The following is a 14819-nucleotide window of genomic DNA, read 5'->3' on the forward strand; positions in this document are numbered from 1 at the left end:
CAAGATTTTAAGCTAATCCTAGAGAAGCGCATTATGCAACAGTTAAAAGGATATTTAGATATCTGAAGGGAACACCAAAGTTCAGATTATGGTATGACAGATCTAATTATTTCACTTTATATGCTTATACTAATATTGATTGGGCAAGTAGTATGGATGACAGGAAGAGCACTGGTCAGTGGTGGAGCCTTCTTTATTGAAGAAAGATTGGTTTCTTGGTTAAGCAAGAAGCAGGACTATACTTCACAAAGTACAACAGAGGTAGAATATGTTGCAGCAACAAACAATTGTAATCAAGTTGTTTAGATGAAACAAATACTGAAGGATATAATGATAGAATTCAATGAACCTATTGTTATACATTGTGATAACACAAGCATAGTGAATATGTCTAATAATCTAGTGTTGCATTCTAAGACTAAGCACATTTCTATCAAATATCACATGTTGAGAGAGAAAGTTGTAGAAAACAAAATCAAATTGGAGTATGTAATCACCAAAGAGTAAATTGTAGATATTTTCACCAAGCCTCTTCCCAAAGAGACTTTTGAGTATTTGTGAGGTATGGTAGGGGTTATGCCCCTACCTACATTAGAGTAGATGATGTAAGAGTGAATCAGTCCAATGTTACAAAGCACTATTGTTGTCTAGATTGAATGTTGATGCTTCCTATATGGGGGAGTATTTGTGATGGATAGAATCATCTAGGACTCTTGATAGATGTTATTTTGAATAGCGTCTTTGGACACTTGAGCAAGTTAGAGATAGTTGTTGCAGTGATAAATGGTTGCTGAAACCTTTGACATTGATGTCAATGGGAGAGAGATTACATCATGAAAAAAAGTTTGATATAGAGTACATTGAAAGGATAGATTACAATTGATATAGAGAACATTGAGGTTTATCAATGGGGGAGAATGATTGATGAAGAGGATTTGAAAAGAAAGGATAGTAGTCTTTAATGTTTGTATTCTTGGAACTAGATGTTTTCATCTATATTGTCATCAATGCCAAAGGGGGAGATTGTTGGAATCATGAATGCTAATGATAATTCTATGGGGGAGTATTATAGAAACATGATTAGACTATCATGATGATATGTTACATTCATGACTATGTTTGTCATTTATGTCAACATAGCATTTTTCTGTGGTATCTGACAAAAGAACAATGGAAAGATTACGTTGGTATGAATAGATCATTGATTACTTTCACTAAGAGAGGTTAAAAAGAGATACTACTAAGTTTCTAGTACATGTAGCTAACCTTGAAAGCATAGGATATTAAGTCTAGAAGAAGTTATGCAAGTTTTGGTGATGATTGTTCTGAGATAGAGTTTACAGAAGCATGTTCTAATAAACTTGTTATACCTCTTACCAAATTTTTCATTTTGAGAAGAAAGGTTAAAGGTGTGTAGAAGACATGTTGGAGATGATGTGGCTAAGATCACTCATCATGATATTACACGTACAAAAAGTTATTCAAGTTACACGGTGATAGATTAATGTTATTGCTAAGTATAATGTGTTCTTAATGAGATCCTATAATTTAATTAATTGAGAAGGTGTAATAGCTAACTTAAGAAATTTTTTTATGGATTTGGTATAAAGGAAGGACATTTTCCTTTGTTATGTATGAATGTATGAATAATTTCAAGGAGCACGAAGAGTAGAACAAAAGATAAACAAGTAGATATGCAAGGATAAGTAGAATAGGGTGAAGTTGAAGAGAACTTTGTTGTCGAGGTTTGATATTTGGACATGAGGTTTGTGACATGGTCTACAAGGTCTAATAGTGATTGGTCTAGTTGACAAGATAGAGGAAAGAGGTTAAAGCATGGCACGAACACTTATTCTGCAAGGAATAGTTGAGAGATCAGTTGGACAGTGAGTTCAATGGTCTTTCCCCAAAAGTTGTTTAGATAGTGGGCCCTTCTATCTTTTACAACTCCTAATAGGGTTGGAATCTCCTAACAAGGACTCTTATGTACTGAATGTATTTATAGACTCCTAACAAGGTCCATCCTCTAACAAGGAATATATATATATATATATATATATATATATATATATATATATATATATATATATATATATATATATTTATATTTATATATATCTTTGTAGCAATCACTCTCACTGGGGTTTTCTAATCAATGGTTTCCCAAGTTAACAAATCTAGTGTAATTGTGCATGTGCATCTTGTTATGGTTGTTGTTTACTTTGATTGAATGGTTAAGATTAATTAAGGTTGATAATTGTTTTAATTGGATAACTGATTCACCACCCCCTCCCCCCCTCTCAATTATCTTGGGGGACTAGTCTAAGACAACAACCTTACATATTTTAATTTACAAGCTTCAATCGCCTTTTTGCAAGCCCAAATTCATAAATTAGATAATTATAGGGGTGAAGGAGCTAAAATTAGGGTATATTTGCATTGGGCCAAGGAAGACAATATGGGATCTAATTATTTTTCAACTACTCAATTACAAACATAGAAAAGAGTCCATTGGAGTTATCCAAGATGAGCAGGGTGTTCAACATACTAAACTAGAAAAGATTAAAGAGTTGTTTCAGACTTATAATGAAACTTAATTTAAAGAGGATGCTGATTGGCAAGATGTCCAACCAGTTTTGGAAGACATTGTTAAGGTGCATATTCCTAAGAAGTTGGATAAGGATTACAATCTTCTCTTAAAACATACTCTCTCTATTGATGAGCTTGAATATGTTGTTTTCTCGATGTCATTCAACAAAAGCTCCAAAATTGATGGGTTATTGGTGGAATTTTAGCAAACCATGTGGCGATATCTCAAGGATGTATTTTATTTAGTCTATTTAGAAGCCTTGGAGGTGGGGTCTTTAGGTCTTGATATTAATAAGGGAATTATAAAACTCATTCTCAAAGGGAAGAATGAAGACACCATTGTTGGGTGGCATCTTATTACCTTGCTTAATACTTCCTACAAGATTATTGCTAATGCATTAGCTTTAAGGATCAAACTGATTCCAAAGAATATTGTAAGACTAGCACAAATTGGTTTTCTTTGGGGGAGATTTATCCTTGATAATCTTATCCTTTCTTGGGAATCTATTGAATGGGCACAATAATTAGGTCAACATACCTTACTTGTAAAGCTAGATTTTGATAAGGCTTGTGATCACATGTGTTGGAACTTCATTATGAAAATGTTGAAATGGCTAGGTTTTGGTCCAAAGTTTTACAAGCATGTTGAAATGTTATTTGTAGATGCTAATGCTAAATTGATTATTAATAAATAGATGCTTAGGCATTTTCCTTTGCAATGCTCAATAAGACAAGGTTACCCCTTGTCTCCTTTTATTTATGCCTTAGTCATTGACGCTCTTGGTTATTTGTTGGAGAAGTATCAATAGTTAAATATGATTAAAGGGATTTCCACTCCTAGAAATCTGGTTGTGATATATTCACTTATGAAATTATGTTGTTCCTCTAAAATTTTGAGGAGATTAGTGCCTTGTATGCTCTCAACCTTAATAGCTTTTTTTTTGGTTCAAAGATTTCATATCAAAAGAATGAATTTCTCCTTATACATAATGACCTTGTTGGATCCCTAAGGAATGGAGACAAATAAAAGTCATATTTCTCACTATTTGGGAATCTCATTTGGTTTGGGAATCTCACTTTCTAAGATGTAGAAATGGTTTCTTAATGAAGTCAAGATAATTATGCACTTGGAAAAATAGGAATTTGTCTTTTGCTAGTAAAATTCAATTGTTGAATCATATTTTTTGGCTTCACATGTTTATTATTCCTCTTGCTAGTTGCCCTCAAAGAAGAGTTAGAATGATCTTAAACCAAGCTTGTTCGCCATTTTTTATAGTCTAGATGGAATGGTAATACAAGTTTCAGGAGTACTTCTTGGCTCTACTACATTCAACATAAGTCTAAAGGAAAATTAGGTCTTTTGGACCCTCAAAATCAAGGGTTGTGTCTTTTAGCCAAGTGGATCATCAAAGTAGTCAAGGGAAAGGAGCCTTGGAAGGATATGGTGTGATTTTATATTGCCCAAGCCTCAGTCAAGAATAAATGGAAAAATGTTAAGTGGGTGGACAAAATTAAATGGCCCCTTCATTCCATATCAAGCCTCTTCTCCCCTATGGTCTATTTGAAAAGTATGACAACAAGTTTGCAGTTGCTTAAGGTGGAGGAACTTTTCCCTTCAACATGGTTTTACCTTTGGTGATTCCTCAATTTGGTGGAATCGATTGGTTCAATATCAAGATGAGTTACTTGCTATTTCTTTTCACAAACATGCTTATAATCTCTTTAAGAAAGGAGTGTGTCAGTTTAGAGATTTGTGGGGCTTTGATTCCCTTGAGTGGGAAACTTGGGAAACTATTAAGAATACATTTGGCTTAAATAGTAGGCTGAAGGAGTTTATTAATTTTTGTCCAATCTCTTCTTCCTATTGAGCTTACTATGAAGATTTGTACATCTTTGGAATGCAATTTCTTTGAAGATTGGTGGTGGCCCATTTCTTCCAATTTCCTTTGAAAAAGGTGTATTTATGTTTTTTTCCTTCTCTATCACTTAATTCGAGACTAAATCAGAAAGGGAAGTGTAAAGTTGAGGAAAAAAATTACAAGATGTTAAGTGACTAGATTTGACACTCTTTGAGGTCAATGGCCAAGTTTTGGCTTCATAAATTTTACATTTCAAACTGCTAGTCAATGATAGATTGAGATGTATGAGGATTCAACCAAATAAATACCCTTTCTCTCATCATCAAAATGAGAGTTAGAAACATATTTTATGGGATTTTACTTTGACAAAGAGAAAATGTAACTGTATTTTTAGATGTATTCCAACTATTTTTGGTCATGCCCTATGGTGGAAAGAAGTTGTTTTAGGCCTCAATCTTAAAAATAACATAGTGGTTGATTCTGCTAGAGGCAATTTATTTTACTCAATATATGGAAAAGTAGATGTTTGAATGTCTTTTCTAACCATGAGGTTTATCTTAAAGGAGAAATTCAAAAGTTTTACACTAAAATCATCTTTTAGACTTTTTTTTTGGCTCACAACTGTAGGGTTCAAGTGATCATGTGAAATCAACAATCAGCTTGACCAAATCAAATTCAAGCTTTTGCATATTTATAGACATGATGCATTTTATTCCAGGTAGTTCCAACAAATGTTAAAGTTTAAACTATGACATGTCATGATCAATTATTGTGAAGTGACCTCCGCAGAACAACAAAAATTTGATTGTATAGGATAAGTTTCTTGATGTACATACAGCTACATAAAAGTGTATTGCTAAGAGGAATTGTCATAGTTGTATATTATATTTTCTATGTAGTTGTAGAGAGTAGGCTTGGCAGATGTTTGTGTCTTTCCAAATTTTTCCATTGACAACTCTTACTGTCTACATTTATATCTATTTGTATTCTTGTATTTCTTCAATAAATAAACAAACAAACATGTGAAGGCTAATTTACTACGAGCTCTAACAAGCATGAAACAGAATATCCAAAATGAAGAGCTCAAGAAACATATTGCAGCGATAGAAAATAAATGAAAATCAATGCTAAGGAAAAGTGTGTTAGAAATATTAATTTCTACTCCTAAAGTCTATTTAATCATATCCATCATTAAATGTTGCTAGAATTTTAGGTTTAGGTTGTGTCAGCTATAGTAGTTTCCAGAACTCTGTAGATAATTGTCTTGTAGGAAAATGTCAGATATTTCTAGAGTATTGTAAACTTGCGTATAAAAGGGAGTGCCATGTATCCATTTTTGTCAATAAAAAAAAAGTAATCAAATATTGTGCCACAACACATTGTGTTTTGTATTTTATTTTTGTGTGCCTCTACCCACCCATCAAAGTGGTATCAGAGCTTGGTTAAGAAGCAAAGTTTGAAGGATTGTGCATAAGGATATTACAGCAGAGAAAGGGGATAGAAAGTTATTGTGAGATTTGTAAGTTTCTTATTGCCCTATTTAGGGTTTTTTATATGTGTGAATTTTGTTTATAAGTTTCTATCAGGCATGGCTTCAGGGAGTTTTTAGGTTTCAATTCCAATGTTTTTTGGAAAGAATTATGATGATTGGGCTTTTAGAATGAAGCTTATATTTGATTCTTATAAGTTATTAGATATAATCTTAAATGGTTATGCTGAACCTGTAGATGAGTCTACTTTAGATGCTAATAAAAAAAAAAGATTGATGAAAATAGGCAGAAGAGTAAAAAAAGCTTTGCAGATTATTGGACAAGCTCTGGATGATTTAGTTCTTAGAAAAATTAAGCTAGTTGTTACAACCAAGAAAGCTTGGGATATTCTTGAGACTGCATATCAAGGTACAAGTAAGGTAAAGATTGTGAAATTGCAAGCACTTAGAAGAGAATTTGAGAATTTACAAACATTTGAAGGATTCTGATTCTATAGAGTAGTTTTCAAATTATGTCATGAATGTTGTTAATCAAATAAGGATGAATGGTAATGAACTTACTAATCAAAAGCTTATAGAGAAGATTTTAAGAAGTTTGTCTGTTAAATTTGATAATCTTGTGGTTGCAATTGAAGAATCTAAGGATTTAACAACATTATCTATAGATGAGCTATTTGGATTTTTATATAATCATGAAGACAGATTGAACAAGCATAATAACACTTCATTGGAGAATGCATTTAAAACACAAATAAAATTTGGCAGAGGCAAAGGAAGAGGAAATACTGGATTTAAAGGAAGAGGAAATACTGGATTTAAAGGAAGAGGAAGAGGCAGAAATAATTTTCAAAAAGAAGAAAGGAGTCTAGATTCAGGAGGAAGAAGAAATCAATACTCCTATTCAAGGGGAAGCTATAACAACTCGACATCACAAAGGTATGATAAATCAAATATTCAAGGTTATTACTACAAGAAGTTTGGACATTTTGCAAATGAGTGTCAGAAAAAACAAGTTGATATGAGTAAGCAAAATGTAAATTTTTCTGAGAATAATTCTGAGACATTGTTCATTGCTTGCAATGTAGCTCAAGAGAGCACAAATGATTTTTGGTTTTTAGATAGTGGTTGCTGCAATCATATGATAGGCAATAAAGAGTTTTTTGAAAGTTTGGATAGATCAATTAAATCAGAAGTGAAGTTGGGAAATAATGAGATAGTGGAAGTGAGTGGAAAAGACACAATCAATGTTATAACAAAGCATGGTAAGAAATCTATTTCTGATGTATCCTTTGTACTTGGTTTGAAACATAATCTTATAAGTGTGGGGTAGCTTAGTCAAAAAGGTTAAAGAGTTATTTTTGAGAAAAAAATGTGCACTATATTTAATATGCCTCCTAGTAACATCGTGATTGCAAGGGTAAAAATGACAAATAACAGAATGTTTCCACTTCAGATGAAGAGCAATATGACTGATGAAGTTGCACCAAGTTTCAAAGCAACAAGTCAAGATCAAATATGGATATGGCACTTGAGGTATGGTTATCTTAATCTCAAAGGATTATCTTTATTGCAAAGAAAGGAAATGGTAAGAGGCTTACCCCCAATTGAAGCATCATTAAGTCCATGTGAAAGTTGTATTTTGGCCAAACATCATAGAGAGAGTTTTCTAAAAGGGATGTCATATGGAGCAAGGGTACCTTTAGAAATTGTGCATTCAGATACATGTGGTCTAATGAAAATGCCATGATTAGGGGGGAGCATTTATTTCTTAACATTTATTGATGACTTTAGTAGAAAGACATATGAGATTTTGCTTTCTTAAATAAAAATTTAAATTTTTTGGCAAAATTAAATAATTTAGGGCTTATATTGAGAAACAAAGTGGTTTACCTATCTAGGTATTGAGATATGATAAAGGAGGAGAGTATAAGTCAAATGAGTTTTTAGATTATTGTAGGTATCATGGAATCAAAAAGAAATTTACTACCAGTTACACACCACAACAAAATGGTATTGCAAAGAGAAAGAATAGGACAATAATGGAGATGGCAAGGAGCATGTTGAAAGGTAAGAATCTTCCTAATGAGTATTGGGCTGAGGTAATTTCTTGGGTTGTTTATATTTTGAAAAGGAGTCCAACAAAGATTGTGAGGGACATGGTTCCACAACAAGCATGGGGTGGTAAGATTCATAGTGTTTCTCATCTCAAATTATTTGGTTGTATTGCATATGCACATGTTCCTAAAGAAACTATAAGTAAGTTAGATGATAAGAGTGAGAAATGCATTTTTGTTGGCTATCATGAGCAATCTAAGACATATAGGTTGTTTAATCCTATCACCAGAAAAGTCATTGTGAGTAGGGATGTTGTATTTAAAGAGGATGAATCTTGAGGTGGAAATATAGATACAAATGTTACAGGTGCTGCAACAATACCATATGATGAGAAGGAACTCCATCACAAAGTCCACAAGGAAATCACTTAGAAAATAAAGTTGAGCATGGAGAATCTCTAAATTCAAAAGTAAGTAATAATTCAAACCCTATACTTGCACAATTGAGATCAAGCAAGCAAACTAGAAGCTTGAGTGAGATTTATGATCAAGGAAGTAAAATAGATTTACAATAAAATTTTGTTTTATTTACTAAAGATCCTATATATTTTGAAGATGCAATTAAGGAAGAACATTGGATTAATGCAATGAATGATGAAATAGAATCAATTGAGAGAAATGATACGTGGGAATTAGTTGATTTTCCTAAGAACAAAGATTGCATTGGTGTAAAATGAGTTTATAAAACTAAGTTTAAAGCTAATGGAGATGTAGACAAATATAAGACAAGGTTCGTTGCTAAGAGATTTTCACAAGAACATGGGGTTGACTATAATGAGACATTTACACTTATAGCAAGACTTGATATTGGTAGAATAGTATTAGCTATTGTAGCTCAAAACAAATGGATGGTTCACCAAATGGATGTCAAATCAGCATTTTTGAATGGATATTTGGATAAAGAAGTCTATGTGCAACAACCACCAGGATATGAAATAAGAGGACATGAAGACAAAGTTTATAAGTTGAAGAAGGCACTCTATAGATTGAAGCAAGCTCCAAGAGCCTAGTACAATAGAATAGATTCATGTATGATGGAAAAATGGATTCAAGAGAAGCACTAGTAAACCTACATTATATACCAAGATTGATGAACAAGGTCAAATTTTGATTGTTTGTTTATATGTTGATGATTTGATCTTCATAGGCGATTTATCTATTGACATGTTTAAATCAACAATGAAAAGGGAATTTGAAATGACAAATCTAAGATTGATGAAATATTTTCTTGGCATTGAAGTTACTCAAAATGACAAGGGAATCTTCATTTGTCAAAGTAAATGTGAAAAAGATGTTCTAAAGACATTTAGATTGATAAATTGTAGTTTAGTTTCTACACTTGTGGTAGTAGGCACCAAACTAAACAGAGAAGATACTGAGAAAGGTTTTGACTCAACTATATTTAGAAGATTGGTTGGTAGTTTGATGTATCTCACTACTACTAGACCAAATATTATGTATGGAGTAGTTTAATCTCTAGATTCGTGGAATCACCTAAGAACTCACATTGGCAGGCATAAAAAATGATTTTGAGATATATTGTAGGAACTATGAATCATGGCATTTTGTATTATACTTCAGATAATTTTTAGTTAATTGGATGTACAAATAGTGATTTTGCAGGGAATACTGAGGATAGAAGGAGCACATCTGGATATGCATTTCATCTTGGGATAGGTGTTGTAGCCTAAGCATCAAAGGAGAAACTTGTAGTAACTCTCTCATCAACAGAAGCAGAGTATGTAGTAGAAACAACAACAACATTGTCAAACAGTATGGATGTGAAGGATTTTAAAATATTTAATGCAAGCTCAAGATGGACCTACTACAATCTATTGTGATAACAAGTCTGCTATTGCACTTTCAAAGAACCATGTGTTTCACAAGAGGACAAAACATATTGACACAAGGTATCACTTCATTAGAGAGTTGGTCAATAACAAAGAAATTTATCTATAGAATTGCAAATCAGAGGAGCATCTTGTAGATATCTTCACCAAGGCCTTACCACAAGTACAGTTTGAAATTTTGAAGGAGGCTATGAGAGTTGTAAATATTAAAGAAGTTTGTAATAGTTGATAGTAGAAATTAGGGGGTAGTGTTAGAAATATTAATTTCTACTCCTAAAATCTATTTAATCATATCCGTCATTAAATGTTTCTAGAATTTTAGGTTTAGGTTTAGATTGTGTCGGCTGTAGTAGTTTCCAGAATTCTGTAGATAATTGTCTTGTCGGCAAATGTCAGATATTTCTAGAGTATTGTAAATTTGCCTATTAAAAGGAGTGCCATGTATCCATTTTTGTCAATTAAAAAAAAAGTATTCAAATATTGTGCTGCACCACATTGCATTTTGTATTTTATTTTTGTGTACCTCTGCCGACCCATCAAAGTGAATGATGCTGACTCCCTCATAAATAAAGAAAACTCTCAAGGTAATATTATTTTAGGCACATGAGAAGAGAGGTAGTAAAAGAAATGATCAAAACAGGGGTGAAGCAAAGCGTACATGCATATGATCTAATTTTAAAAATAATATTGAAAGAATTAGGTGGAAAGAATAAACAATTTAAACTCGTCAGCCCTTATCTAACAGACAGCTAGTTTAAATTCATTGCAATTGATCTGGTTAATCAGGTGGTTCAATCCACATAGAAAATGCCTCCCTCCTAAATACACACAATGTACGTTGACGTGACACTAAGTGCACAGTACCACTTATGGCTTTGCGTTCCCTGCCATTTCTTTCATATGTTCCATATGTTCCTTGAGTTCTTGCCTCTGTTCATAGAGTAAGAAGCATGATTGGTATTTTATTTACTTAGAAACAGTTAGAAACCATTATATCATTAAGTTCCCTGCCCTTTCTTTCATCTGTTCCTTGAGATCTTTTCTCTTTTCATAATGTAAGAAGCATGTTGGTGTTTTATTTTCTTACAAACCACTCTAATTACGTTCCTACCATTTCTTTTATATGTTCCTTGAGTTCTTTTCTTTTCATAATGTAAGAAGATGTTGGCATTTTATTTTCTTACAAACCACACTGTCATAAGAATGTGTGTTCATTTATGTTTCTATTTGGTTCAATGAACGTAACAGAATGGCATTTTTCTAAATTTAGTCTGCAGATGAATAGCGAGGAGTTATTGAGAGGTGCTAAGATGAATGGCAAGGAAGGAGAGTGCAATGGAACAAGTAAGGAGATATATCTAAGGAAGCCATTAGATGTGGAGGAGTTTAGAAAGCATGCTCACACTATGGTGGACTTCATTGCAGACTACTATCATAACATAGAAAACTTCCCAGTTCTCAGCCAAGTGCAGGTACGAACTATTATAGATCTATGTTTCAAAGCTAATAACCGGATTTTACAAATGAATGGTGTAACGAAATGTTAGCTTAAGCAGATTTTTCATATTCTTTGTATCACATAATTTGTACTTTTATTGTTTCTGTGGCTTGGAAGTTTTCCAAAAAAAACTTTCTTTTACTAAGAATTTAATATTTTTTCTAATAACATATTATTCTTAACCTGTGGAACTGAAACTTACATGCAGCCTGGTTACTTGCAATCGCTTGTCCCTGATTCTGCTCCACAACATCCAGATTCATTTGGAAGCCTTCTTGCTGGTAAAATATAATTGCTATCAATTGCTACTGATTTTACTTCAGGAGAAAAAGAATTGAAATACTACTGAATGTAATTGGTTTGAGGTTGTGTTGAAGAAATTTTGATAAAATATATTTAAAAGATTTATGTATATTATTTAGTTTTACATATATTTCATAGTTAAGTGGGAAAATAATTTTATTTCTTGTTGTAGTTTCTGAATTTAATTGTGTAGGATATTTATACATCAAGATTTCTCATCACATTCTATGATCTATCATCTTTCTCTCCTACTACTCTCTTGCATCATGATGATGATCACAGAGTGTGACTGGAAAGATTGATATAAAAAATTTCACACAATCTAATCTAGAAATTACAGCAACATTCTTAATGCATTGTGGAAATCTAATATTTTAATTTTATCTCTTCTTTTATTATTATTATATAATACAGTTCTCTTACATCTTGATGATAGATTATTGAGTCAAACATTGATACAAATTAATTTGCACAGTTGAGTGGAGAAATATGCATTCATGTAATTTCCTATGTTTATATTTTTTTTTTAATTGTATAAATGTAAAAATAATTTATTTTCTTTTTCTTTTCTTTTCTTTCTTTATTGTATATATTTATCACACTGAGTGTTTGATAAATATTTCAAGAAAATATCTTCTTGATTATTTCAAACTATTACATTCATTATATATAAACAATATAAAATAAAATATATTGTTTTATCAGCTTTTTACTATATTATCCTAATTTAACTTTCATATAATTATATAAGAATACATTCTTCAATATTATAAAAATTTGAAAAATATTCAATTCCTTTCATACAAATGTACAACTTTAAAAAGATACATTTTTTTTTTTACCTTCATCTGTAGGATACTTTCTTACAATGCTTACAAGAGATTAATTTACCTAAATCTTATAGCTATTTCATAGATCTACAAATATTGAATAGTAAATCAGATGTGGACAATTTTCTTGTTTTTACTTTATGGCTTATAGTTATTGTTCTTACATTTAAGTAGGAATGATGCATGTTGTGATATCTATTATACACTCAAGGATTGAAAAATAATCATTTGAAAATACCCCTAATACCTACTTAAAGATACCCTTGTAGCTAATTTGTTTAAAAACTTTTACCAAGTAGTAACAATATATGTTGTGAAATCTTTTAAGCATACAATGGAAAATGGTCATTTCAGATTATTCCTAATAATGCCCAATATTTGTGTACGAGGAATAGATGTAGGCTATAAATATCGCTAAAGATAACATTTTGTCTAATAAAAAATTATAATTTCTAAATAGACTTTTACTTTTTATTCTTTCGATTTCTTAAAGTTAAGAGTCGAAAAGCCAAATGAACAAAGAATAAATGGAAAATAAACTCAACAAACCCTATAGATTCATGAACTCGGCTGATGACTATATCTATTTGCAATACACATTTAGATTGATAATGGACGTATGTATTGATTTTGTTTTTCAAATTTAGGTAGATTTTTTTATATTGGAATAAGAATCTAAGAATTACAAAGCATTTAAAATATTAATGTTACAGCATAAAACAGCATAATCACTAGATGGGATCTGGGCACTTGTGTATTAATTTTGTTTTTCAATTTAATTGTTGCAGATGTGGAAGAGAAGATAATGCCTGGATTGACACATTGGTGCAGTCCAAATTTTTATGCATATTTCGGTTCAAGTGGTAGCACGGCATCTTTTCTTGGAGAAATGTTGAGCAGTGGGTTTGGAACAGTGAGTTTTAGCTGGATTACTTCGCCTGCTGCCACAGAACTTGAAACCATTGTACTTGATTGGCTTGCCAAAATGCTCAACCTGCCCAAATCTTTCCTGTCTTCTTCAGGTACGACTTGTTTTCAGTTAGTTGATAGTATCTTGCTGTGCTCTTTTCTTAGTGAAAAATATTTTCTATTTCTTTTTGACTTCCTTTATTTATATCGAATACATTCTCTTATACTTTCCAACTCCTCTATAATGATAGATTGCTTTGATATTTCTGAAATAGTGAAGTAAATCAATGAATGAAATTTTTTTTGAATAAAATCTATGAGATTATAAAAGATCATAGGGTATAAGAGACTTATGATAGCCAACAATAATAAATATGGAAACGGTTTTAATATAGAGCTACTAGAGTTGCATGCTGTTAATATTCTGATTGTTTGTCATGACTTGGGAGCTACTGTTACGTTCAACAAAATGTAAACAGAAGTACATAGTATGTGTTGTTTTAATATTTTGATATTAAGATCTTGAAAATTTAAAATATTTATTCATATAATTGAATAAATATTATAGATTAAAAGGTTGCAATTTTAAAATTTAATTTGCATTATTTTCTTTCAATTATGTTTCAACCTTCTGCCTTGAAATTTTTGACAGTCCCCAAAACTGATGCATTGTAATTCACTGACTTTATGATGAATTAGTTCTTGTCTTTGATCAAGTTGATACCAAGGCATTGTATTCACTGACTTTATGATGAATTAGTTCTTGTCTTTGATCAAGTTGATACCAATTCTGGTTCCGTCATTTATACAGAAGAATCCACGTTAATCTCTATATGAAGCCCGAAACACTTTTGCCATTCCTTAGCTTGTTTAGTGGCGATTAGGATATGACGTCCGAGATTCATTTGATTGCCTCTATAAAATCTTGCCTTCTTACAGACAGAAAACCACTCCGAATGATTGTTTGATCATAAAACTGTGTTGTGTTCGCATGAGATTTGTTTGCAGGCGATTGTTCCTAATTCGCATTGAAATCATCGATTACCTCATTCGCAGCTTTGAACATAGACAAGCTCACCGCTATCCTTTGAAATGAACAAAGAATTTGAGTAAATATAAACACAGAAGACAAAATAAAAATATACAGATTTATTGTGCGGCTACGTCTACACTTTTGAGTAGGGAACTATAATATTAAACTATTATCTAATTAGCTTATATATGTGTGTGTGTTAATTATTGTTAGTTGGACAGCTGTTATTTCTTACCCGGAAATAGCAGTAGTATTTATGGGTAGCTTGGACAGATGTTCGTCCTTATTTATGTATAGCAGCATTAGTTATGGGTAGTTTGGACAGTTGTTTGTCCACTTGCCGAG

General features: G+C 31.9%; 1 protein-coding gene across 2 annotated transcripts in view; it reads left to right on the forward strand.

The window, feature by feature from the left end:
• Nucleotides 1–10916: 10916 nt before the first annotated feature.
• Nucleotides 10917–14819, forward strand: part of LOC149541391 (tyrosine decarboxylase 2-like) — a 227901-nt gene continuing 223998 nt past the window's right edge. The window contains exons 1-4 of one of the 2 annotated variants that reach the window (XM_089796668.1): nucleotides 10917–10956; nucleotides 11172–11373; nucleotides 11608–11680; nucleotides 13321–13554. In XM_089796668.1, the coding sequence (XP_089652794.1) occupies nucleotides 11179–11373; nucleotides 11608–11680; nucleotides 13321–13554 (502 nt within the window). In that variant the 5' untranslated portion in view covers nucleotides 10917–10956; nucleotides 11172–11178. Of the gene's footprint in view, nucleotides 10957–11171; nucleotides 11374–11607; nucleotides 11681–13024; nucleotides 13150–13320; nucleotides 13555–14819 lie in introns of those variants that run through there. The other variant, XM_089796669.1, reaches the window with a different exon arrangement.

Source organism: Cupressus sempervirens, chromosome 8 (genome assembly GCF_028749045.1).
Source record: "Cupressus sempervirens isolate cs-2001-9-10 chromosome 8, ASM2874904v1, whole genome shotgun sequence".
Taxonomy (NCBI): domain Eukaryota; kingdom Viridiplantae; phylum Streptophyta; class Pinopsida; order Cupressales; family Cupressaceae; genus Cupressus; species Cupressus sempervirens.